We start from the raw sequence: 26,319 nt of genomic DNA on the forward strand, positions 1-26,319 counted from the left end.
TCTATAGGAATTAATGGAACAGTAACAGTAACATCATGGGTGGTCAGACCTTGCATCCATAGCTCTGTCTATGAATTTCAGAATGATTAGATTTCTCCAGCCGCATCCCTCAGCTTTTTACTTAAACAGTGGCAGGGAAACAATTTGTTCTTTTTTCAACTGCTGATTGGCCCTTAAACGATTTTTTATATTTTTTATCTTCATTTGTATTTTTATGTTTAGTTCACATATAATGTAAAAGCATGCATTAAGATGTCTGTAATTAAATGAACGTGTGAAAAACGAATGTAGACATTAATAAATGCATTTCTATAATAGCTTCCAAAATAAAAATGTTTACAAAGGAGGAGTACCAAGATGGCTGCGGGTAGCTTCAAAACAGTCATCCAGGGATTATACAGGGTTTATACACATTGGTTCCAACACGCCCGAGCCTTTTCACACGGCGTAAAACGTCACTTAACAGTTTGATCCCCTCCCACTCTACCATCTTCTACTTCCATTCGGTTTGGCCAACTAAGAAACCGGGATAACAGACGCCTATTCCCGGCAAACATTTGTCATATTGCTCTGAGCAAACGGAAAAGTAAAATTACTGGTTGTGTTATATGCGGGCCCTCATCCCAACGAAAAGTAAGTCTTTCAGACGGGGGTAAGTGCTACAAGGGGAAGTATTACATTTCCCTCGAAAATGCAGAGAATTGGTGGAGATCGAGAGGCCGGATAATAATATTCAAATCAGACTGGATTCTCTCAGGTGGCGTCTTCGGTATAGAGCAGAAGTGATTATTCTACAAGGGGACATACAGAACACTTCAATATTCCAGGGACGGTAGGAGTTTCCACCTTTTCACACCGCGCGGTGAACAGGCCTACCTGTGTGTAAGATCAGAAGGTAAATTTGCCCACCGTTATATTTAATTAGATGTGATACCGGTTTTTGTTTCTGTTTTACAATTGACATTTCAAAACAGGCAATGTTATCACTTCGCCTTGTTTAGTATTTACAGATTCACTCAACCTTGGATAGCTAGTGGTCACGGAAGATGCGCCTATATTCACCCATCCTCAAGCGGAGCAAAGCGGATGTAGGCTAAATTAATAAGTGAAATCAGAGATCTGGTCCAACTGGATCGGCTTGTGCAACACACATATTTGAACGTTTTCACAAACTATTCAGAATGACGACCGAAACTCCAATCAATTCAAGTTTCCCCGAATAGGTGTAGGTTGATCTTGTCTGATCTCACGGCGATGACGTTTGTTTAGGAATACGGCAATACATGAAGGTCATGGTTTGAAACAAAACCATGAACAATCGCACAATAACACCGATTGGAAACAAGAAGGCGTCTAAACTAATGTTTTGGATGTCCTTCGTTTGAGCTTTCATGGTTTCGGAGTAAATAGCCTAACATTACTGATGATGAAACGTAAAAAGTTCCACACCCCCAGAGAAAGTTTACGGAAATCTTGTTGAGATGGATGTGATTTTGCGGCGTTCCACCCAAACCACTAATTCTTATGATTTACCGTGTTAAATAACATTAATATGTGAAAATAATGTTTTTTTGTGAACAAATGTGTCATTTTGTCTTTGTAACAACTGGTAGCAGTGCATGGGTAAAATCACTGTCATACAGTACATGCTTTTATTTTCCTAGGCTACCTAACTAACTTCAAATCCAACAAAAAATGTATTTGTCACATGCGCTGAATACAACACGGAGTCGCCTCTTCACTGTTGAAGTTGAGACTGGTGTTGTGCGAGTATTATTTAATGAAGCTGCCTGTTGAGAACTTGTGAGGTGTCTGTTTCTCAAACTAGACCCTCTAATGTACTTGACCTCTTGCTCAGTTCTGCACTGGGGCCTCCCACTCCTCTTTCTATTCTGGTTAGGGCCAGTTTGCGCTGTTCTGCGAAGGGAGTAGTACACAGTGCTGTACAAGATCTTCAGTTTCTTGGCAATTTCTCGCATGGAATAGCCTTAATTTCTCAGAACAAGAATAGACTGACGAGTTTCAGAAGAAAGTGCTTTGTTTCTGGCCATTTTGAGCCTGTAATCGAACCCACAAATGCTGATGCTCCAGATTTTTTTTTTAAACATTTTATTTCACCTTTATTTAACCAGGTAGGCTAGTTGAGAACAAGTTCTCATCTGCAACTGCGACCTGGTCAAGATAAAGCATAGCAATTCGACACAATACAACAAAACAGAGTTACACATGGAATAAACAAACATACAGTCAATAATACAGTAGAACAAAGAAAACAAAAAGTCTATATACAGTGAGTGCAAATGAGGTAAGATAAGGGAGTTAAGGAAATAAATATGCCATGGTGGCGAAGTAATTACAATACAGCAATTAAACACTGGAATGGTAGATGTGCAGAAGATGAATGTGCAAGTAGAGATACTGGGGTGCAAAGGAGCAAGATAAATAAATACAGTATGGGAATGAGGTAGGTAGATAGCTCATCTGTAAACAGCCCATCTATGTACAGGTGCAGTGATCTATGAGCTGCTCTGACCGCTGGTACTTAAAGCTAGTGAGGGAGATATGAGTCTCCAGCTAAAGAGATTTTTGCAGTTCGTTCCAGTCATTGGCAGCAGAGAACTGGAAGGAAAGACGACCAAAGGAGGAATTGGCTTTGGGGGTGACCAGTGAGATATACCTGCTGGAGCGCGTGCTACAAGTGGGTGCTGCTATGGTGACCAGTGAGCTGAGATAAGGCGGGGCTTTACCTAGCAGAGACTTGTAGATGACCTGGAGCCAGTGGGTTTGGTGACGAGTATGAAGCGAGGGCCAACCAACGAGAGCGTACAGGTCACAATGGTGGGTAGTGTATGGGGCTTTGGTGACAAAACGGATGGCACTGTGATAGACTGCATCCAGTTTGTTGAGAAGAGTGTTGGAGGCTATTTTATAGATGACATCACCGAAGTCAAGGATCGGTAGGATGGTCAGTTTTACGAGGGTATGTTTGGCAGCATGAGTGAAGGATGCTTTGTTGCGATATAGGAAGCCAATTCTAGATTTCATTTTGTATTGGAGATGCTTAATGTGAGTCTGGAAGGAGAGTTTACAATCTAACCAGACACCTAGGTATTTGTAGTTGTCCACGTATTCTAAGTCAGAGCCTCAACTAGTTTGAGGAAGGCCAGTTTTATTACTTCTTTAATCAGAACAACAGTTTTCAACTGTGCTAACATAATTGCAAAAGGAGTTTCTAATGATCAAATAGTCTTTTAAAATAATAAACTTGAATTAGCTAACGTAACGTGTCATTTGAACACAGAAGTAATGGTTGCTGATAATTGGCCTCTGATTTTTCATTAAACATCTGCTGTTTCCAGCTACAATAGTAATTTACAACATTAACAGCAAGTCTACACTGTATTTCTGATCAATTTGATGGACAAAAAATGTGCTTTTGTTTCAAAAAACGAGGACATTTCTAAGTGACCCCCACACTTTTGAACAGTAGTGCATGTCCCCATTACAAAACCTATGTCTTTCACTTACTTGCTGTTTCGTTGTTCATTTGTTCAGTAATTTCATTCTCAACCAGGATTTCATCAGTGAAGTTTCAGCCCTGTCCGTCCGTGACCTCTTGTCGTGGGTCCTCTTCTTCGGTGCGCACTGTCACGGTGTCTGTTTTATCTTGTCCAGCTCTGGCTAACATTTCACGTAAACCCTGTTTGTTGTCTGCATCAAAGTAGCGGTCCTTGTACCTAGCATCGAGCATGGTGGCAACACAGTAAAGAGGCTCAGAGAGAATGCCACTAAATTGCTTGTTCATGGCCTCGAGTAGAGTACTTTTGCAAGTTTTAACCCCACGGTTTATCTCCAGTTTTGTTGAGCAGGCGTTTCAATGCCATGACAGAGGGTATGACGTCTGCTGCAGAAGCAGTTGATAAGTTTATTTCTCGAGTCAGTTGTGTTCATGTTTTTAAGCACAAATTTTTGTTCCAGCATGCTCTCCATCGTGTAAAAAGTGCTGTTCCGGCCTCCCAGGTGGCGCAGTGGTCTAGCTGTGCCACCAGAGACTCTGGGTTCGAGTCCAGGCTCTGTTGCAGCCGGCCGTGACCGGGAGGTCCATGGGGCGACGCACAACTGGCCTAGCGTCGCCCGGGTTAGGGAGGGGTTGGCCGGTAGGGATGTCCTTGTCTCATCGCGCACCAGCGACTCCTGTGGCGGGCCGGGCGCAGTGCGCGCTAACCAAGGTTGCCAGGTGCACGGTGTTCCCTTCGACACATTGGTGCGGCTGGCTTCCGGGTTGGATGCGCGCTGTGTTAAGAAGCAGTGCGGCTTGGTTGGGTTGTGTATCGGATGACGCGTGACTTTCAACCTTCGTCTCTCCCGAGCCCGTACGGGAGTTGTAGCGATGAGACAAGATAATAGCTACTAAATACCACGAAATTGGGGAGAAAACGGGAGAAAATTCAAAAAAAATAAAAAAAATCTTACTCTTTCAAATGACTGCTCGACTTGAACTTGTTTAGTTGTTGGAAGTGTGCGCTTAGTTTTTTTTCTGCTTTTGTTCTAAGTAGTAGCTGAACGTCTGGGTGTAATGCACTTTCAAATTAGTAATTAGGTTTGTGGTATTGAAAGATCACTTTCTCCCCTCGGGAAATAATAGCAGCACAAATGTTGCATAAGGCCTTTTTGTTATCTTCCTTTGAAACGTCAAAATCGATCCACACCGCAGACCTTGTGGGCTAGGTTAGGAATGCTGTGTTGCACGTGTAGCGCAGTATTTTGTGTGGTGTCATTACTTCATTACTTCAGTGTTATATAGGTATGCACGTCAGCTTTGACATCTGTTTTGCACATCAAAGTTAAACTAGACATCGGGCCAATGCCTGATATCGGCCGATTCTGATATTCTCACTCATATATCGTGCATCCCTAGGTATGTATGCAAGGTCACTGTGGGAACGACGTCATCGATACACAGCCAGTGACTGATGTGGTGTACTCCTAAATAGAGGTTGACCGATTTAATCGGCATGGCCGATTTTTAATTATTCAAAACAATCGGTAATCTGCATTTTTTAAATGCCAATTATGGCCGATTACATTGCAATCCACGGGGAGACTACGTGGCAGGCTGACCACCTGTTACGCGAGTGCAGCAAGGAGGCAAGGCAAGGTAAGTTGCTAGCTAGCATTAAACTTGTAAAAAAACAGTCTTCACATAATCACTAGTTAACTATACATGTTTGATATTACTAGTTTAACAAGCTTGTCCTGCGTTGCATATAATCAATGTGGTGCCTGTTAATCACAGCCTACTTCACCAAACGGGTGATGATTTAACAAAAGCGCATTCGTGAAAAATTGCACAATCGTTGCACCAATGTACCTACCCATAAACATCAATGTCTTTCTTAAAATCAATACACAAGTCTATTTTTTTTAAACCTGCATATTTAGTTAAAATAAATGCATGTTAGCAGGCAATATTAACTCGGGAAATTGTCACTTCCGAGATTAGGCTGGCAATACTATAATGCCTATAAGAATATCCAATAGTCAAAGGTATAGAGATAAATACTCCTATAATATCTACAACCTAAAACTTCTTAACTGGGAATATTGAAGACTCATGTTAAAAGGGACCACCAGCTTTCGTATGTTCTGAGCAAGGAACTTAAACGTTAGCTTTTTTACATGGCACATATTGCACTTTCACTTCTCCAACACTGTTTTTTCATTATTTAAACCAAATTGAACATGTTTAATTATTTGCGGGCCGCAAAGAGGGGTGCTGTCACACAGTGACTGGTTTGTTTGAAGTATCTCTAGTATAGCTGGCACTGAGGCTTCCCTGTGCGAATACTCTTTAACCCTTTAGTACCAAGAACTGTCATCGTAAGTGAAAAATACAAAGGTGCCTCAGTAAATTGAGAATCAGGCCTTCTTGTTCACATGCCGTCTCTAACAAAACTAGCGTCCACAGGTGACTAAAGAAAACGCATTCAAAACCTGCCAGTAATGAGTAGCAGTGATGTCTTAGTGGCTCTAAGAGCCTTTCACAGCAGATCTCATTGCCTGTGTTGTAATTAAGCCTACACTGCATGTTGCCCACTCAACTAGTATCAATGGCTGCATCTCTGCCACAAGAGCTGCTCTGCACTGTCAAAGCTTATAATTCAGCTAGCTAATGGATTCATCTGGGGAATGTCAGGAAGTCCTGCAGTAGGTGTTTGAAGCAACTATATATTCTTCTTTGTGTTCGAAGTTCTTACACACCAGGCCATTGCATTGTTGGATGTGTTGATGCTCATGTTTTCATGGCTATGTAAATCTGGATGGACGCACCTGCACACCAAGATCAACATGGCATAATAATCGCATCACAAATAGTCACATACAAATTATGGATGCAAATAGTAGTCCTCTTTGACCTATTGTCTAATGATATTTAACCTCCGCAATTTAAAGTAGCAATATGTCATTTTTTCGCCAACCCGGCCAAGTTCATATTGAGATGTGAAATCATTCTACTTGAAATCAAGTCTAAGAAGCTGTAGATCTGTTCTATGTGAGCTACTTCTATAGTTCCAGTTCTTAAGTTTTGTCTTTGTCTTTTTACTTTCAGTTTTGTACAACAGCTGAAACAACTATTTTTGGTAATGGAAAATATATTTCACAGTGGTACAATCATTCTCTTTACTACCTTATTGTGTCACATAAACTGAAATGAGGCGAAGTATTAGAATTTTAGCAACCAGTAAATGGCAGAGCGATATCTACATAGTGCAACTTCAAATGCAATAGTACTTTCCCTACAAATGTTTGCGGCAGCGTTTCTTTCATTGAATAATTTTGGACATTTTAATTTTGGTATGGGATCTACCAAAGAAATGTCCTGTCAGACTGTACAAGGCTTTGGCCTTCACCCCATTTGTCTGAATGTTTCTTACATGTTTATCTCTCTTTTCCTTTTCTTTTTTCTCAGAATGTTGACCTGGCTCAGGGAGCTCAGTGACTGGGTCTGGCAGGACCGGTTGTGGTTCCCTGCGGGCCTGGGTTGGGCTGACCTCAAGGACCGGGATGGCCTAGTCTTTGCTAAAGGAAGTGATCTCTGGGTCATCTTCCCTATTGCAGTATGCTTCCTGATTATCCGACAGATATTTGAGAGGTCAGTACTCCAGGCCCAAGACGATATGTGCATCCCGAAATGTTGAGGACAAAACCAATACCTCCCTCTCTTCACATTGCAGTGGCCTCGCTATGTTTCATTAGCTTGCTGTTGTTGTTTTTTAACCTGTATTGCTCATTTGCTTGTTCATCTAGCCTTGTTGACTTGTGTTCACTGCAACAACAACAACCAGACCTGATTTACTGTCCCTAACCACAATTTCCTCTCCTCCTTTGCCTCCTCTCCTCTGTTTGTCGGTAACCCCAGGACCGTGGCCGTTAAACTCGCCTCTTTACTTAGAGTGAGGGAGAAACCTCGTGTCAGAGCTGCTCCCAACACCACACTGGAATTTTATTTCTGCAATGCATCGAAGTTCCCCTCACAGGTAATTGGACAGCATCGCTATAATGCTACATAACGTTGTTTAACGTCAACTCCTTCCTAATCCTCCATGTAGGAAACTACCATACAATTCCATTGACCAATTCCATTGACCAAATCCAAGTGACCACTCAGTTCAGTAGTTCACACAACTCCTAAGTCAAATCCCTGCACAATTGCTACATTAAATCAACCATTATTTAAAATCGCAACACATTTTACAGTAAAGATACATTAGCGCTATATTGCCCTATAACCCCTGTCTCTCTCTGTCAGAGTTCAGTGGAGGAGTTAACTAAGCAGTCAGGTTGCTCGGTGCGGCAGGTCCAGAGGTGGTTCCGGCGGCGGAGGAACCAGGAACGGCCCAGCCAGATCAAGAAGTTCCGGGAAGCCAGGTACCCACAGCAGCCAAGTGGAAACCCAGAATACTTTTGTGCTTTTACAATCCGAGATGTAGGCTACACTCATTTCTGTATTGAATATGGTTGAAATAAATTGTCTTAAGCAAAGAAAGTAGAGTACTGTGAACTGAAATGAATAGTAGCAGGGCTGTTAGCAACAGCAGATAGGAGCAGGTGAACATGGTTGAATGGAACTTGCACCTGCCGACACGTAATTAATGAATGTCAAAACAACCCTTTATTTCCGACGTGGGCATATTTCTACTGTGCAACATGTTAGGTGTCGTGTGTAAAAGATTATTGTGATCTGCCTGTTATTTTCATATTCACCTGCTCAAACTACAACCACCTATAGTATACAGGTGGCTGTAGCTTATGCTTTACTTTGTCTTTGAAGGAGCCCTCGTTTGTATTGTGTCTCCGTTGTGTGTGTGTGTGTGTGTATATGTGACAATGTTGTAAGCTGTGTGAAATTGTGTTCTGTTCATATGGGGTTTCTGTGCGTTCTCTTACAGTTGGAGATTTACCTTTTACCTTCTTGCTTTCATTGCTGGCCTGGGTGCCCTAATTGATGTGAGTACCGTGATTTACCGTCGGTATATATTTTCTCTAGCAATGCTTTGCCTCTGTTTTTGTACCTTTTGCTCTGGCGTGTGCCATTTTGTGCTTTGTGTTTTGGTTTGAGACTGAAATCCTCACCTATGTGAATCTCTCCCCAGAAGCCATGGTTCTATGACATGGAGGAGATGTGGAATGGCTTCCCCACGCTGGTATGTACACTGTAAGACTGTCGGTCTCTAAATCGCAGTTGGTTTTAAATGTTTAGTTGGTCTACAAATCTTTACAAAGTCTGTCTGACACATTTCGGGACAATCCCAAACATGAAGGTTTCCAGTACATGATTACAGCTTGGCATTTCTAGACACCTTTTTTATAAATGTCACAAATGTTTGCATGCACTACTTTAAGTTGCTTTGGATAGAATTATCTGCTAAATAGAATATATATATTTTTTAAATCAAATGTTTGTTCTTCCCTCTTACAGCCACTGCTGCCTTCTCAGTACTGGTACTACATGATCGAGCTGGGATTCTACATATCGCTGCTCTTCAGTGTGGCAACGGATGTCAAGCGTAAAGTAAGTGGAGCCAAATTCAGAAACAATTGACAATTTTACATGCGTACCATTAGAATGGCAACTGGATAGACCTTATCTTTGTGCGGAGGCCAGAGAGAGAGAGAGATAAGCGACAGAGCTAACCACATCTCGGCAGATGTCAGTTTGGGTATCACAACTAAATTATATGACCTTTGGTTCACCACAAAAATTATTGTAGTTTCAGTTGCAAGCAATTTCTCTTCCCTGTTGTGTGCATGTCTCCCCCTAGCACTACACAGCTGATTCAAATAATCAACTAGTCATTAAGCTTTGAATCGTCTATGTAGTGTTAGGGGGGGGGGGAAATAAAATCTATTTGGGTCTCCCGAGGACCGGGTTTTGAGATGCTGGTCTCGGGCAATTGTGGGTTAATGTGTGACTGGCATATTGTGGAAAGGTATCGTGGTGGAGACTGATTGACCATGTTCTCCAGCCGTATTTATTTTCCAGCTGGTGAGCCCAAATGGAAAGTGGCAACTCTTCAAACAGTCAGCAGACAAGACTAAAATCCAGTCCTGTTTGTCGGTTGATTTGACAAACACAAGGAATGAATAGGGCTGATCCAAAAACAATGGTTTTAGAGACTTGGTTGGCAGAACATTTGTGTCGTTACGTTAGCTATAATTGCTGTGGAACTCCAAATTGGACTTGTTAGTTTTCGTGCCCGCCTCTAGCTTATGGCTAGGGTGACGCTTTAGTTCAGTTGTAAGTAGGAAAAGTACACATGGATACATGCACGCATTAGCTATGTTTCCAGTAAGTTGTCCAGGAATTTTTTGTTGTCGACATTTAAAAAGGTTTCATAGAAAATACATTCTACAATTGCCTGCTACGGTGCGTTTCCATTGAACCGTCTCTTGTGTCAATAAAAACAGCTGGATGTCATGATGTCACAACCCCACCAAAAAAAAATGGTTGAATTAAAAACTAAGTGGTTTAAGAGTTTCCATTATCAATTTAGGCAAATTGCACTTTAATAAATTGGCGACAGTCTGTATGCCCTTCCCCCAACTGTTTCATGTCTCAGGTAGCCCGCAAAAGCCAGCATTGTTAGAATGCAATTTGCCATATTCAAATAATTATCATGTGCCAACATACCAACACGCTCCGTGCCATGGTGAAACTTGCACTCCTTTTTAGATCTGAAATAATTGGCTGGTGGAACTTGCTTCCAGCCAACTAGAAGAGCAAGGTGAAGCGATACAGGCATTCTTGAAAGTCAAAGACAATCCTTGTCCTGACTTGAGTTTTGTAGTTGGAATTTTTGTTGTTGTTGACAACAGTAGGCATTTAGAATTTAAATGTGGAGTGGAGCTTTTATAGATGTCACTTGTAGGCCTACCTTAAGGTATTTGGCAATCCTCATTTATTTGAAAAACACAGTTTCCATCATTTGTCACAAAGAAAGTTAGACCAAACTGTAATCCACCCGTTGAACAGTAACATTTTGTCGATCTTTAGAACATTTCTCCTATAGATGGCGTTTCCATTATACATGTCGCAATGTTTTTTTGTTGTTTTTTTGCAACAGTTTTTATCGAATCAACCTGGGTCAATGAACCAGACACCTGTCACTCATTTGTGAGTACTGGATGAATCGGTATGCACACACTCTTACGCCGTCATTAATCAATAAGTGGTGAAACCAGGCGTCTGTAACAGTAGCTTAGAGGTGTCCCTACAGACATTTGAAGCTATGAACGTTTTGCTGATATTCAGCGGTGTTAAAGCTCTAATTTAAAACAACTGTCGTTCAGAACAACGCATCCAAAATAAACTTGATAATCAAAGATGCGAGTGAGGAATGTCATGTCCCAGATGCCATATCCATCAGAACTAGAACACATTTCAGCAAGATTTTAAAGTGAACAACTACCCCCCTCCTGTTATTGACTGACTCAAGCTGATGTTCAGTGCACAAAGTAAACATAACATTTGCGTAACTGACATAACTCCCCCTTTCTCTCTTCCAGGATTTTAAGGAGCAGATTGTTCACCATGTGGCCACTATTCTGCTGATCAGTTTTTCATGGTTGGTCAACTACATCCGTGCCGGGACTTTGATCATGCTGGTGCACGATGCCTCAGACTACCTACTGGAGGTACAGCCACCCCCCCCCCATACCCAATCTTATTACTCCTACAATACAATGTCACCATTACAAACCTAAAGAAACGATCGATATCCATTCCATAATAAGTATAGAGGAATGTTATTACTATATGGACAGTCAAGGCCATTACAATTGTATTATAGTCATAAATGGTGCTCACATAATGTAATGTCTACTCTCACAGAACTGGTCATAGTGTTGAGCCTGCCATCCAGAGGAGAATATAGGAAATGGCAACTGAATACTTAACTCACCCCCTCCCTTTCTGCTGTTCCTTTTAGTCAGCAAAGATGTTCAACTATGCAGAATGGAGAAAGACCTGCAACTACATCTTCATTCTGTTTGCAGCTGTGTTCATCCTTACCCGCCTCGTCATACTCCCTTTCTGGTAAGATGCTCAGTTCTTGGATGACACTTCTCTGTATCCTAGGGGAGGGTTTCCCGGACATGCATTATGCCTAAACCTGGATTAAAAAGCATTTTCAACTGAGCTTTTCAGTTGCGCTTGCTTTGTAGTCCAGCAGTAGGCTGAATCTGTGTCTGGGGAAACTGCCTCCGTATGTCTAAAGCACCCATAACTTTAGTGTAAAGTATTATTTTCTGGCATTTTTTTTCAATTATCAATTGTACAGGATGCAATGCATTCTAGTGATTTACTTAAGTCTTTGCCAAAATGCTTTTGACTTGCTCATGCAGATCTCTATTGACTGAATCTGTCTTTCTTACCCCAGGATCCTACATACTACATGGGTGTACCCATTGACCATCTATCCCCCTTTCTTTGGATTCTACTTCTTCAACGGGCTGTTGTTAGTGCTGCAGTGTCTGCACATCTTCTGGGCTGTCCTCATCCTGCGCATGGCAATCAAGTTTCTGCCTGGAAACGTACGTATTCACAAGCCTAAACACTCACTAAACCCTAAACCTCAACTAAATCTTGTAATAAATCATGTGGAAATTGAGCAAGTTGAGATGACTAAACTGCTTGGAGTAACCCTGGATTGTAAACTGTCATGGTCAAAACATATTGATGCAGTAGTAGCTAAGATGGGGAGAAGTCATCTGTCTATAATAAAGCGATGCTCTGCAGCCTTAACAACTAGGGCCTGTAGGACCTGCCTTGTTTTGTTACACCTTGACTGTTCAGTCATGTGGACAGGTGCCACAAAAAAGGACTTAGGAAAATTGCAATTGGCTCAGAACAGCGCAGCACGGCTGGCCCTTGGATGTAAACAGAGAGCTAATATTAATAATATGCATGTCAATCTCTCCTGGCTCAAAGTGGAGGGATTGAATTCATCACTACTTGTATTTATGAAAGGTATTGACATGTTGCATGCACTGAGCTGTCTGTCTAAATTACTGGCACACAGCTCGGACACCCATGCATACCCCACAAGACATGCCACGAGGTCTCTTCACAGTCCTATGGGAGGCACACAGTACTACATAGAGCCATGACTACATGGAACTCTATTCCAATTCAAGTAACTGAGGCAAGCAGTAAAATAAGATTTAAAAAACACCTTATGGAACAGCAGGGACTGTGAAGCAACACAAACATTGGCATACACACACACGATAACATACACACTATACATACACATGGATTTAGTACTGTTGATATATGGTAGTGGTGGATTAGGGCCCTGAGGGCACACAGTGTGTTGTGAAATCTGTGAATGTATTGTAATGTTTTTAAAATGGTATAAACTGCCTTAATTTTGCTGGACCCCAGGAAGAGTAGCTGCTGGATCCATAATAAATACAAATAGGGCGGTTTCCTGGACACGGATTGAGCCTAGTCCAGAGCCCTATACTACGTACGTGGTTTGAGGAGTTAGCTTGGTAACTTTGGTAAATTCTGAGTTTGACTCGGGATAACTGGTACCAGATACATTTCTATGGAAACAAATCCTTCAGAACGAACCTACTCCCGGGCAGGCTAACTCTCAGAAAGATTGCGTCATCATCCCCTATATTTGAGGACGACTGAATAAATATTTTAGCATTTGCCACGGAACTTGATTTCGTTTAAAATATCAATGCAAAGTGTTTTTGTTTTTTTGTCAACTCGTGCACATTTTCTCTGTTCTTCACATCGGAGTGCTGCTGCAGGCTCTTTGCGTGTTTTGACCAATCAGATTCATGGAAATCGCAAGTTGCACGGCCCAGGCACAATGCTCAAGGCGCGTTCTACACTTCGGTATTTATTTAGCAAGCGTGATAACGCATCACTCCCAACAAACACAAGCAACAACTCTTATGTAAATGTCTTGCGAGTGTCTCTAAAGTGTGACCAAAATTTTGCTGTGCGACCACAAGTTTTATTTTGGGACCACTGTGCGACGAGGAAAAAAATCTCCCAGATGATAATAATTATTGTGATAAGGCTTCGCTTAGTACTGTTGTTTCTGAGTGCCCTAGAGAAACAAGAGTATAAAGATTCAATTGTCATGGCTGCACCATCACTACAGCGAAAACTGATTGTTTCTAGCCCAGCTAGGTCACAATATCTGACCCATAGGGCAGTAACTCGGGTCACTATCAGAGGCCTCATGATGGCGTGTCCTTTTCATAAGAGTCAAGGGATACTGGCGACAGAGGAGGTGTCACAAGGGTACTTTGTCGCATTACACTTTTATTCTGAGATCTTGCCTGACAAGCTGTGAAAATAGGAATGGAATGATTTTTCTAGGTAGTTAAACCATTGCAATCACATTGCTGGACATGATTACCCACCTTTGCGCCTTTCTGGTAGGTCCTGGCATCCGTTCATGACCAGGGGATCAGTCTAGCACCCAACTGCACTTTATCTAACAGAAAATCCGGGTCAATGATTTGTCATCATCCCTCAACTATAAACACAGCTTGAGAAATAACGTAATCTTGTTTGGAAAATTCAGGCCGGTGACGCTGACGATGCAACCAACTGTGACATGTTTTACGTGTGTGTGTATGCCAGTTACTCTTCCTGGGGTCCAAACACATTAAGACACTTACATCACACATAAAACAGTACATCCTATAACGTTTATTACAACACTACATATCTACAATGTATAATACCGCCATGCGGTATTATCCGCCATATTACAATGTGTCTGTACCTGTGTCTCTCTTCATAGTCCCCGCTGTTCCAATATGTATTTTTATGTTTTTTAAATCTGATTCTACTGCTTACATCAGTTACCTGATGTGGAATAGAATTCCATGTAGTACTGTGCACTTCCTATAGTCTGTTCTGGAACTGGGGGTTGTGAAGAGACCTCTGGTGGCATGTCTCGTGGGGTATGCATGGGGTGTCCGAGCTGTGTGCTAGTAGTTTAAACAAACAGCTCGGTACATTCAGCTTGTCAACACTTCTTACAAGTCAATGAAGAAGTCAATCATTTTGAGCCATGAGAGATTGACATGCATATTATTGTTTGCTCTTCGTGTACGTTTTAAGTGCCAGCCGTACTGCCCTGTTCTGAGCCAATTGGAATTTTCCTAAATCCATCTTTACCTTTACCTTTATCTTCACCTGAACACACAACTGAACAGTAGTCCATGTGTGACAAAACAAGGGCCTGTAGGACCTGCCTTGTTGATAGTGCAGTTAAGAAGGCAGAACTTTTAATATGGACAGACTTCTCCCCATCTTAGCTACTTTTGTATGTTTTGACCATGACAGTTTTACAATCCAGGGTTACTCCAAGCAGTTTAGTCACCTCAACTTGCTCAATTTCCACATAATTCATTACAAGATTTAGTTGAGGTTTAGTGAATGACTTGTCCCAAATACAGTGCTTTTTGTGTTTGAATTATTTAGGACTAACTTATTCCTTTCCATCCGATTTCATTTGTCACATGCGCCAAATACAACAGGTGTTAGACCTTACCGTGAAATACTTACTTACAAGCCCTTACCTTAACCAACAATGCAGTTCAAGAAATATTTACCAAATAAACTAAAGTTTAAAAAATAGAAGTATACAATCAAAGTAACACAAGAAAATGTCAACAATAACGATGCTATATACAGAGGGTATCGAGTAAATGTGCGGGGGTACAGGTTAGTCGAGGTCATTTGTAAAGTGACTACGCATAGAGGTGGATCAGAGAATCACCAGCAGCAAGAGCGACATCATTGATATATACAGAGAAAAGAGTCGGCCCGAGAATTGAACCCTGTGGCTCCCCCATAGACTGCCAGAGGTCCAGACAACAGGCCCTCCGATTTGACACAAACGAGTAGAACAGAGTGTGCGCAAAGTAAAGAATCCCACACATGTGCAGAACCCCCGGGATCCCCAGTTGCCGGGATGCGGGGTCCAGAAAAGTCTGATCCTTAACTTAAATTCACTGATTTGTAAGTCACTCTGGATAAGAGCGTCTGCTAAATTATACATTTAAATGTACTCTCTCTCCCATCAGGATATCGTTGAAGATGAGAGGAGCGACAGGGAAGAGACTGATTCAGACGAGGAGGAAGAAGACCATGAGAAAACGAAAAACTGCTTTGTACAGAATGGCAATGGCCACACAGTGCTTAACAACAACCACCACCACAGCAAAACGGATTGATTTGTTACAGAGACACCAAGGAGGATGTGTCTGCAACGGTGGCCTAGTCCAAGAGGCTACAGCAAGGCAGAATTGCTGGTGGAAAGGCCACAAACACACACTCCGCTGAATAATATATACACAAATAATGCTAAAGATCACATGGACACACTCCTTACATGGGCCGGATGGGTTTCACTGCTCTGTAGATCACACTAGTTGGAGGGAGAGGATGGGGAGTACAGGAAAGACGGCAATAGAGCCAAACACATGGTTAAACTGTGCCTTAGCAACAAACTGTTATTCCTCATTTTATTTCTATCCGTCCCTCTAGTCCTTATATTGCTAATCATTCAATAAGGTGCCTAGCCCTACTCGCGGCTTCCCACCCTGCATTATGGATAGCGCAATTACGAATCGTTGTTCACGGGGCATTCCTTTCTTGCATGCTTGGTTAACGCTCGGCGTACTGCTCGACTGTTCAAATGTTCAAACGCTGCCTTCTCTGTACGCTGACTCCCGTCCCAAATAATAAGCGCGCCACCACCTGACACTGCCAGGAGAGATGAGGTTCTCTTAATGACCACAGCTTGGTACAGGTCTGTGAAAGTGTTCAAGTCACCATGTCAGACCACTGAAGCATACAGTAGTGATAACGGAAAATGTATCGGTTTTTTTTTCACCTGCCATTTTGTTATTGGATTGCAGTGGAGCAGTCGCTACAATTATTGCCATGGCATTCCTATTCAACCTGGAATGTGCTAGTGTTAATGTTTTTGGTTTAAATGTTGTTGGGGGGGAAAAAATACGGTGGTTAATTAAGTTTTAACTGTCTAAAGAAAATCTGGAGAGTTCGGTTTGCATTGTGTGAATATTTTGTTTTCGTTAATGCCGGTCTTCAAATGCCTTTGGGGAGCAGAAATCACATGGCTTTAAATAATACTTTTTAAAAATGTTTTCAAAACAACTTTTTAGTTATCGGATTTTATTTTGTTAATTTTTTTTTTAGAGGTCCAGACACTAATCCAGACAACCAGAAACCTACCAAAACCAGTCCAACCCTTAATTCAACCGGACTGGAGGAGAATTAATTCATTCAAATCAGTATTTTTCCTGCCCATTCGTCCAAAGATGCACTTTATGGGTCAGCATAGACCCAATATAAAGAAAGATGAACGTCCAGGTCATACTGTATTTGAGTGAATTGGGTTATGATTGGGGTTTACAATTACACTACAGGTAATTTCCTATTTATTTCATTATGTTCACAAGTGCAAAGGAGCCCTTTTCAATTTCTTTTTAACGCTTCTGATTCAATTCATTAAGTTTATTGAAGCTTTAATAAAACGGGACACCAAAGTATGTTTTGCATGTTTTAGTTTCGCAAGTGCCTTAGCTATCTGTTACTTGAAATAATAATAATAATCACCATGTCTCTTTCCTTTTCATTTTCTGTCTACCATCTTGCACTTTTTGTGAATTTCTTCACCTTCCTTTTGTCAAACTCTCCAACTACTTGACCCTGGTCTAAGGTAGTGCACTACATAGGAAATGGTGTACCATTTGGCATGCAACTTGACCTACCTACAGTGCTGTAACATGGCCTTTGTTCCCATTCACTTCTTCACGTCTCAACGTAAAGACCACTCCCTATAATGATCTTGTATGTTGCATATATGGTCCCCCTTCCCAAAAAACTGCTTTTCTCCTACTGCAGTGTTTTTATTTTGTCATGTTGCAAAGATATAAGATAAAGGTTATTGTTGATTTAAATGGTTGTTTCCTATGATTATTTCTTTATTGATACGCTTTGTGTGCTGCCTGGTTCAAAGTACAAACATTGAAAAGTATTTTTTTAAGTGGTAGATGACTGAATGCTCCCATCCGTGTTCAATTCCTCATGCTAATTATACCGTGGCAGTCTCAATGGGAGAATCTCAATATCATACTACTCTGGTCCTCTCGCCTCCCCAAAACCCATTGGAGGAAAGATCAGGGACCTCTGGCTTTCTCATCCAATGGGTTTTGGGAAAGAGGGGATGTGAAGAGTATGCAATTGCGATTCCCCCAGAGTAGGTTGGCAGTAAAAGACACAATCTTTAAGCGCTAATTTATGCTTGGTCCAAAAGTGTTGTCTGAGGCGCCGTATGGATGGTGCGACGCAATTGTGGCGACTCAAGGGGCACGCATTGCGGTGCGCCTCTCAAATGTTGTAACAATGTGGAGGGCGCCATAGAGCTCCGCAGTGACATGATTTGTTGACAGTAGGTGAGGGGCGGAAGGTCCTGTATAAACACACGCACTGCCTTGACAATTTCCTTCACAACAGCTTTGCACTGCTCGGGCGAAGCGCATGAAGAATTTACAGTGATAGGGCATTCATACTTCTTGCGCTTCGTGGAGCAGTGCAACGCTGTTGTGAAGGTAGTTGTCAAGGAAGTGAGTTTGTGTTAATACAGGACCTGCCCTCACCTACCGTCAACCAATCATGTTAATGCGGACATAACGTCGTCCTCCGCAAAATTTAAAATTTGAGAGGCGCTCAGCGATGCAGTACGGAGCTCAATTTGGCATTTGAGTGCTTCGGGAGATGCCGCACTTGCATCACACCATCCATACGGGCACTTCCGACCACATTTTCGGATCAAGCATAAATTGGCTCTTAGTGAACGATTACTGCTGCATCTAGCATCCCCATCTTCTTTTACTCATCCTCCATACAGCTTTGTGGATGAAAGGATCTTTTTCACTCATTTTGTCCTCCAGCCGGCTCTTGTTTTCTGTCGAACTTGCGTGCAATTGAGCCTGGGGACGAGGTCACTTATTCGCCAACATGGCTGCCACTTTTGGGGCTTCTCCCTTTTCTACCTACTATATTTGTACTTTTGATATTTCAGGCATATGAATGAATATGCCTTTGGCCATGTTATTCATGGTTTGTTTACATGACCAAATGTTACTTCTCCTATAAGGAGAAGAAGAGTAACGTGTCTCTGGTGGTGGTGGCTCCAGCAGTCTTTGGTTTAAGTACGCACATAAGTGGTGTAAAGATAAGCTATTGGGCAGATACAGTGGGGCAAAAAAGTATTTAGTCAGCCACCAATTGTGCAGGCCTCTCATCTTAAGTGGGAGAACTTGTAATTTTCATCATAGGTACACTTGAACTATGACAGACAAAATGAGAAAAAAAAATCCAGAAAATAACATTGTAGGATTTTTAATGAATTTATTTGCAAATTATGGTGGAAAATAAGTATTTGGTCACCTACAAACAAGCAAGATTTCTGGCTCTCACAGACCTGTAACTTCTTCTTTAAGAGGCTCCTCTGTCCTCCACTCTGTATTAATGGCACCTGTTTGAACTTGTTATCAGTATAAAAGACACCTGTCCACAACCTCAAACAGTCACACTCCAAACTCCACTATGGCCAAGACCAAAGAGCTGTCAAAGGACACCAGAAACCAAATTGTAGACCTGTACCAGGCTGGGAAGACTGAATCTGGAATAGGTAAGCAGCTTGGTTTGTAGAAATCAACTGTGGGAGCAATTATTAAGAAATGGAAGACATACAAGACCACTGATAATCTCCCTCGATTTGGGGCTCCACGCAAGATCTCACCCCGTGGGGTCAAAATGATCACAAGAACGGTGAGCAAAAATCCCAGAACCACACGGGGGGACCTAGTGAATGACCTGCAGAGAGCTGGGACCAAAGTAACAAAGCCTACCATCAGTAACACACTACGCTGCCGGGGACTCAAATCCTGCAGTGCCAGACGTGTCCCCCTGCTTAAGCATGTCCAAGCCCATCTGAAGTTTGCTAGAGAGCATTTGGATGATCCAGAAGAAGATTGGGAGAATGTCATTTGGTCAGATGAAACCAAAATATAACTTTTTGGTAAAAACTCAACTCGTTGTGTTTGGAGGACAAAGAATGCTGAGTTGCATCCAAAGAATACCATACCTACTGTGAAGCATGGGGGTGGAAACATCATGCTTTGGGGCTGCTTTTCTGCAAAGGGACCAGGACGATTGATCCGTGTAAAGGAAAGAATGAATGGGGCCATGTATCGAGATTTTGAGTGAAAACCTTCCATCAGCAAGGGCATTGAAGATGAAACGTGGCTGGGTCTTTCAGCATGACAATGATCCCAAACACACCGCCCGTGCAACGAAGGAGTGGCTTCGTAAGAAGCATTGCAAGGTCCTGGAGTGGCCTAGCCAGTCTCCAGATCTCAACCCCATAGAAGATATTTGGAGGGAGTTGAAAGTCCGTGTTGCCCAGCAACAGCCCCAAAACATCGCTGCTCTAGAGGAGATCTGCATGGAAGAATGGGCCAAAATACCAGCAACAGTGTGAAAACCTTGTGAAGACTTACAGAAAACATTTGACCTCTGTCATTGCCAACAAAGGGTATATAACAAGGTATTGAGAGAAACTTTTGTTATGGACCAAATACTTATTTTCCACCATAATTTGCAAATAAATTCATAAAAAATCCTACAATGACATTTTCTGGATTTTTTTTCTCATTTTGTCTGTCATAGTTGAAGTGTACCTATGATGAAAATTACAGGCCTCTCATCTTTTTAAGTGGGAGAACTTGCACAATTGGTGGCTGACTAAATACTTTTTTGCCCCACTGTAAGATTTTTTGGATCCTCAGGCTTGCCTAACAATGGTACAGTCAAGTTTGAAAAGCTTATCAGCATTTGAGTGGCAAATTGAGTAGATGCAGATCCAGCCAAGAGATAGTGGTTGAACTATTGAAGTTTTTCAATTATTTTCTTATCCATAGGTCAATGAAACTATACTGAACAAAGAAAATGTTAAAAACGCAACATGCAATAACTTCATTGATTTGACTGAGTCACAGTTCATATCCAGAAATCAGTCAATTGAAATAAATTCATTAGGCCCTAATCTATGGACTTCACATGACTGGGAATACATACAGTGCCAGTCAAAAGTTTGGACACACAAACTCATTTTAGGGTTTTTCTGCATTTGTACTATTTTCTACATTTGTATAATAATAGTGAAGACATCAAAACAACACATATGGAATCATGTAGAAACCAAAAAAGTGTTAAACAAATCAAAATGGGTTATAGTTCAGATTCTTCAAAGTAGTGTAAGAATATTTTAAGATAATACACAACGCAGAGGACTAGAGGTCAATAGGGAATTGACGATCAATGGAAATAGTTGTTTTTCAGTTCAACATCTGTTTAGAATCTGTGTAGGGGTTTCAGTCCTGGACTCATAGCTACATGTGGCAAGTTTTCATTTGAATGGTCTACATTGGGCCTGAAACAGGATACTTGTTATTTGGCCATTTGTCCAATTTTACTGCAAGGAATTCTAATTGGTCAACCACAGGCTAGGGTTGGGGGTTATAAATTATATCCTGTCCCTTTGGTGAAAAACTCATCAACTGTGTGTTGATCCAGGGGAAAGAGAGAGGGCTGAGCGCAACCCACCACGGGCGTCAACTCTTAATCTCCTGATTGATGGCATATCATATTCCTGGGTGAGTCGAGACCTATGTCATTTAAAAGAGACAAATCAAGTTCAAATTAGTGCATGCTTTGAGTGATACGTACAGTTGAAGTCGGAAGTTTACATACACTTAGGTTGGAGTCATTAAAACTCATTTTTCAACCACTCCACGAATTTCTTGTTAACAAACTATAGTTTTGGCAAGTCGTTTAAGACATCTACTTTGTGCATGACACAAGTAATTTTCCAAATGATTGTTTACAGACTACACTATATCACAATTCCAGTGGGTCAGGCGTTTACATACACTAAGTTGACTGTGCCTTTAAACAGCTTGGAAAATTCCAGAAAATGATGTCATGGCTTTAGAAGCTTCTGATAGGCTAATTGACATCATTTGAGTCAATTGGAAGTGTACCTGTGGATGTATTTCAAGGGCTACCTTCAAAGTCAGTGCCTCTTTGCTTGAGATCATGGGAAAATCAAAGGAAATCAGCCAAGACCTCAGAAAAAGAATTGTAGACCTCCACAAGTCTGGTCCATCCTTGGGAGCAATTTCCAAATGCCTGAAGGTACCATGGTCATCTGTACACACAATAGTATGCAAGTATAAACACCATGGGACCACACAGCCGTCATCCTGCTCAGGAAGGAGACGCGTTCTGTCTACTAGAGATGAACGTACTTTGGTGCGAAAAGTGCAAATCAATCCCAGAACAACAGCAAAGGACCTTGTGAAGATGCTGGAGGAAACAAGTACAAAAGTATTTATATCCATAGTAAAATGAGTCCTATATCGACATAACCTGAAAGGTCGTTCTTCAAGGAATAAACCACTACTTCAAAACTGACATAAAAAGCCAGACCACAGTTTGCAACTTCACATGGGGTCAAAGATTGTATTTTTTGGAGAAATTACCTCTGGTCTGATGAAACAAAAATAGAACGGTTTGGCCTTAATGACCATCATTATGTTTGGAGGAAAAAGGGGGATGCTTGCAAGCCAAAGAACGCCATCCCAATCGTGAAGCACGGGGGTGGAAGCCTCATGTTGTGGGGGAGCTTTTGCTGCAGGAGGGACTGGGGCACTTCACAAAATAGATGGCATCATGAGGAGGAAAATTTTGTGGATACATTGAAGCAACATCTCAAGACATCAGTCATGAAGTTAAAGCTTGGTCGCAAATGGGTCTTCCAAATGGACAATGACCCCAAGCATACTTCCAAAGTTGTGCCAAAATGGTTTAAGGACAACACAGTCAAGGTATTGGAGTGGCCATCACAAAGCCCTGACCTCAATCCTATAGAACATCTGTGGGCAGAACTGAAAAAGCGTGTGCGAGCAAGGAGGACTACAAACCTGACTCAGTTACACCAGCTCTGTCAGGAGGAATGAGCCAAAATTCACCCAACTTATTGTGGGAAGTTTGTGGAAGGCTACCCGAAACGTTTGACCCAAGTTAAACAATTTAAGGCAATGCTACCAAGTACTAATTGAGTGTATGTAAACTTCTGACCCACTGGGAATGTGATGAAAGAAATACAAGCTGAAATAAATCATTCTCTCTACTATTATTCTGACATTTCACATTCTTAAAATAAAGTTGTGATCCTAACTGACCTAAGACAGGGAATTTTTACTAGGATTAAATGTCAGGAATTGTGAAAAACTGGGTTTAAATATGTATTTGGCTTATGTGTATGTAAACTTCCGACTTCAACTGTATCTGTGATGTATAGGGGTTTGGGTCCTCTATTAAAGGTTTGAGTCCTTTGTTGAAGCCCTGTCAGTTCAATAAGCCATAATAGATTTTTGGGTGTGAAACCTTCTTGTTGCATAGAAGTGAGTTGCTAGTTGAGTAGGGATTTTTACATGTGTGGGAAATGTAAGCCTTGTGAGCATTGTACAAGCTTTTGAAGTGAACACAAGTTTTATGGGTATCCAGGCCTTACAGAAACAATGTGTTCTAGAAGATGAGGTTAGAGACCTCAATGGGTTATACACACACACACATATATATATATATATATTGGGGTTAAATAAACATATAGATAATAACTTTTGAAGTTAATGTAATGCCATTTTTAAGTGAGAAACCCATTCTGGAAAAGGGTGGAACGGCTGCTCCGTATGTGAACATAAAAAAGATTTTAAATTCACTGTCTAGGGATGTGAAGAACCATTACAAAATAGTGGAGTGTAGGCAAGAGATAATAAAGAAATATTCTGTCATTGTTGACAAATATGGAACCTGTCTGATATACAAAAAGCTTGGGGAAAAATACAAAGAATGTCTAACTCATTGACATTGCAGAGAGATAAAGAGAGTTTGAGAGCTCTTAGTGAACAGATAGAATCCTTAAAAGGAGAAATTCAACTATTGCAGGAGACACAGGTGAAAAAGTCAAACTTGACCCCCATCTGTTCCTTCCATCTATCCTCACACTGAATTGCACAAGGCAGATCAGGTTTCAAGCATCTGGTCAGCACAGCCTGGCTTTGAGTAAACCGATTTTGACAGCGGTGACGAACTTTGTCTTAGGCCAACCAGAACACAGGCTGTTAAAGGAAGTAAAGCCAGACCTCCAGTGACAGTAATCACACATAAATCAGCATCTCCAAAACAGTTGGATGAATGGTCAAAGACTTTGAAGCATCCACGAGACGTGGGTATGAAAACGTGGGACCATTTGCAGCGATATAAGAAACTCTACAATCTACATCCTTATGATGGGTTACAGTTATTAGCCTTTGTTTTGAACAACCGTGAACATGGCGTACTTGAAGAAAAGGTTTATGGAGCTGTCGGTGTTGAAGAGCAAGATGTGGCCGATGGATGGAGAGCCATACATGTTTTCCTTAAGGTTCTGACCAATGCAACCACCAATTGGGGAGAGATAACCAAATGTGTCCAAAAACCAAAATAACTGTTTGTTGAATTTGAAGAAAGGTTTAGAGCAGAGGTGGTCAGACACAATGGGTTACCTGACATGGAAGATGAAGATGCACTCAATTCCTCCAAAAATGGGGCAATCACCCATCAGTTGATACAATCCATACATGATGATTTGTTTCCACAACTACTGATTGGGAGAGACAAAACTACGGTGACATCATCGACAGGTTGTCACAACTGGACAGAGACATCAATCAACATGATAAACCGGCTGTTATCAGAGTTGTGCAGGTTCCGAGTGAAACCAAACAACATGATTCGTTCAGCAGAAGAGAAACCTGGTGTATATCATTATTGCGGGATTTCTGGTCAATTTCTGGTATTTTCTTTCCTATCAAATGAGGAGAGACAAACTTATCACACAAGTCAGAGTTATACTTAAATCTTTATTCACTTATTAATAAGGGAGCAGGTCAATACAATGCACACATATAAAATCTATTGATTGAGTGCTCTACGCTAACGATGGCTGGTCGGCAAATCACCCTCAGATGATTCGTTGAGAGCCCCGAGACAAAAGTACATAGGTTAAGTACATATAGCCAAGATACACCCCTTTTAACCTACATGACGAACAACAGATGTATAGAATGGGTCACAAGGTTAAGATTTGTATGAAAAATAGGTTGAGATTTGTATGGTTGAGATTTCTGCTATAAAAACAGTACTCTTTGTGTAGAGACCAAGGTCTGGCCCTGGGGTCATCTCTTCCTGGTACCATATAGAACTTAAACATTAAATCATTCTCTGGAATGCGGTCTCTTTAGGTTTTATCACCCAAAAGAAATCGTAAATCTCCTGTCAGTGTTATCTCCCAGAGGCCCATCCTCAGTAGAACACACACAGATGAGCGTTCTAACAACCCCTTATTCTGTTGCATAAAACAACCATTTGATGAATTAATAGTATTATAACATAATCTAGTAATTTCCACCATAACCTGCAGGAACAGCAGCACAGGTTGCGGAATTGGTGGCTTTGACAGAAGCATGCAAACAGGCTGAAGGAAAAACAGCTAATATCTACACAGACTCAAGGTATGCTTTCGGTGTTACCCATGATGGTAAACAAAATATGTACCAGACACATTAGGACCAAAATGGGAAGGTCCTTATCAAATTTAGCTCATAACGAGGTCAGCAGTAAAAGTCCAGGGAAAATCACGATGGATAAATGTCACTCTTTGCAAGGTTGTCCATGTTGATGACAAAGCGGAGCCTGGAGAATAGAGAACTTATTGATTAGCAATCGGGGGCCAATCTCGGGTGAAGAAGCATAGTAGGAGTGTCTGATAAGCTTCTATGTTGTACACCTCGGTCATCATATTAGGGATATCCAGGTGAAATGTCAAACTTTTTCCTGAAAATCGGGACATGCTTACTTAGAATACAACCTTACAGTGAAATGCTTACGTACGAGCCCCTAACCTACAGGGCAGTTTCAAAAAAATAAGAATAAGAGATAAAAGTAACAAGTAATTAAAGAGCAGCAGTAAAAAAAAATAGCAATATATGGGGGTGCAACTCAGACCCGCTACTCTGCGTCTCACAAAGACACAGCGGTTGGAACCAAAAATCTCAAATTTGGATTCATCAGACCAAAGGACAGATTTACACCGGTCTAATGTCCCTTGCTCTTGTTTCTTGGCCCAAGCAAGTCTCTTATTATTATTTGGTGTCCTTTTGTAGTGGTTTCGTTGCAGCAAATCGACCATGAAGGCGTGATTGACACAGTCTCCTCTCAACAGTTGTGTCCATTATTTGAACTCTGTGAAGCATTTATTTGGGCTGCAATCTGAGGTGCAGTTCACTCTAATGAACGTATCCTCTGCAGCAGAGGTAACTCTGGGTCTTCCTTTCCTGTGGCGGTCCTCATGGGAGCCAGTTTCATCATAGTGCTTGATGTTTTTTGCGACTGCACTTGAAGAAACTCTCAAAGTTCTTGAAATGTTCCTGGATTGCCTGACTATTTCATAGTTTTGATGTCTTCACTATTATTCTACAATGTTGAAAATAGTAAAAATAAAGAAACTGGAATGAACGGGCGTGTCCAAACTTTTAACTGGTACTATATATGCATCTGTTGGTCAAAGATACCTTTTT

General features: G+C 41.4%; 1 protein-coding gene across 4 annotated transcripts; it reads left to right on the top strand.

Moving 5' to 3' along the window:
- Positions 1–429: 429 nt before the first annotated feature.
- On the top strand, positions 430–17,529 carry cers2a (ceramide synthase 2a). Of its 4 annotated transcripts, XM_024396166.2 has the most exons (12): positions 433–633; positions 758–895; positions 6,971–7,153; positions 7,421–7,538; positions 7,811–7,929; positions 8,451–8,508; positions 8,655–8,705; positions 8,981–9,073; positions 11,068–11,196; positions 11,490–11,596; positions 11,940–12,093; positions 15,628–17,529. In XM_024396166.2, the coding sequence occupies exons 3-12, from the start codon at positions 6,972–6,974 to the stop codon at positions 15,775–15,777; spliced, it is 1,161 nt and encodes a 386-aa protein (XP_024251934.2). In that variant the 5' UTR covers positions 433–633; positions 758–895; position 6,971; the 3' UTR covers positions 15,778–17,529. The 4 variants fall into 4 exon arrangements, with proteins under 4 accessions (XP_042166081.1, XP_024251934.2, XP_024251930.2 ...); XM_042310147.1 differs by lacking the exon at positions 758–895 and having other exon boundaries at positions 430–652; XM_024396162.2 differs by having other exon boundaries at positions 433–895.
- Positions 17,530–26,319: the final 8,790 nt, after the last annotated feature.

Source organism: Oncorhynchus tshawytscha, linkage group LG31 (genome assembly GCF_018296145.1).
Source record: "Oncorhynchus tshawytscha isolate Ot180627B linkage group LG31, Otsh_v2.0, whole genome shotgun sequence".
In the NCBI taxonomy this organism is placed as follows: Eukaryota; Metazoa; Chordata; class Actinopteri; order Salmoniformes; family Salmonidae; genus Oncorhynchus; species Oncorhynchus tshawytscha.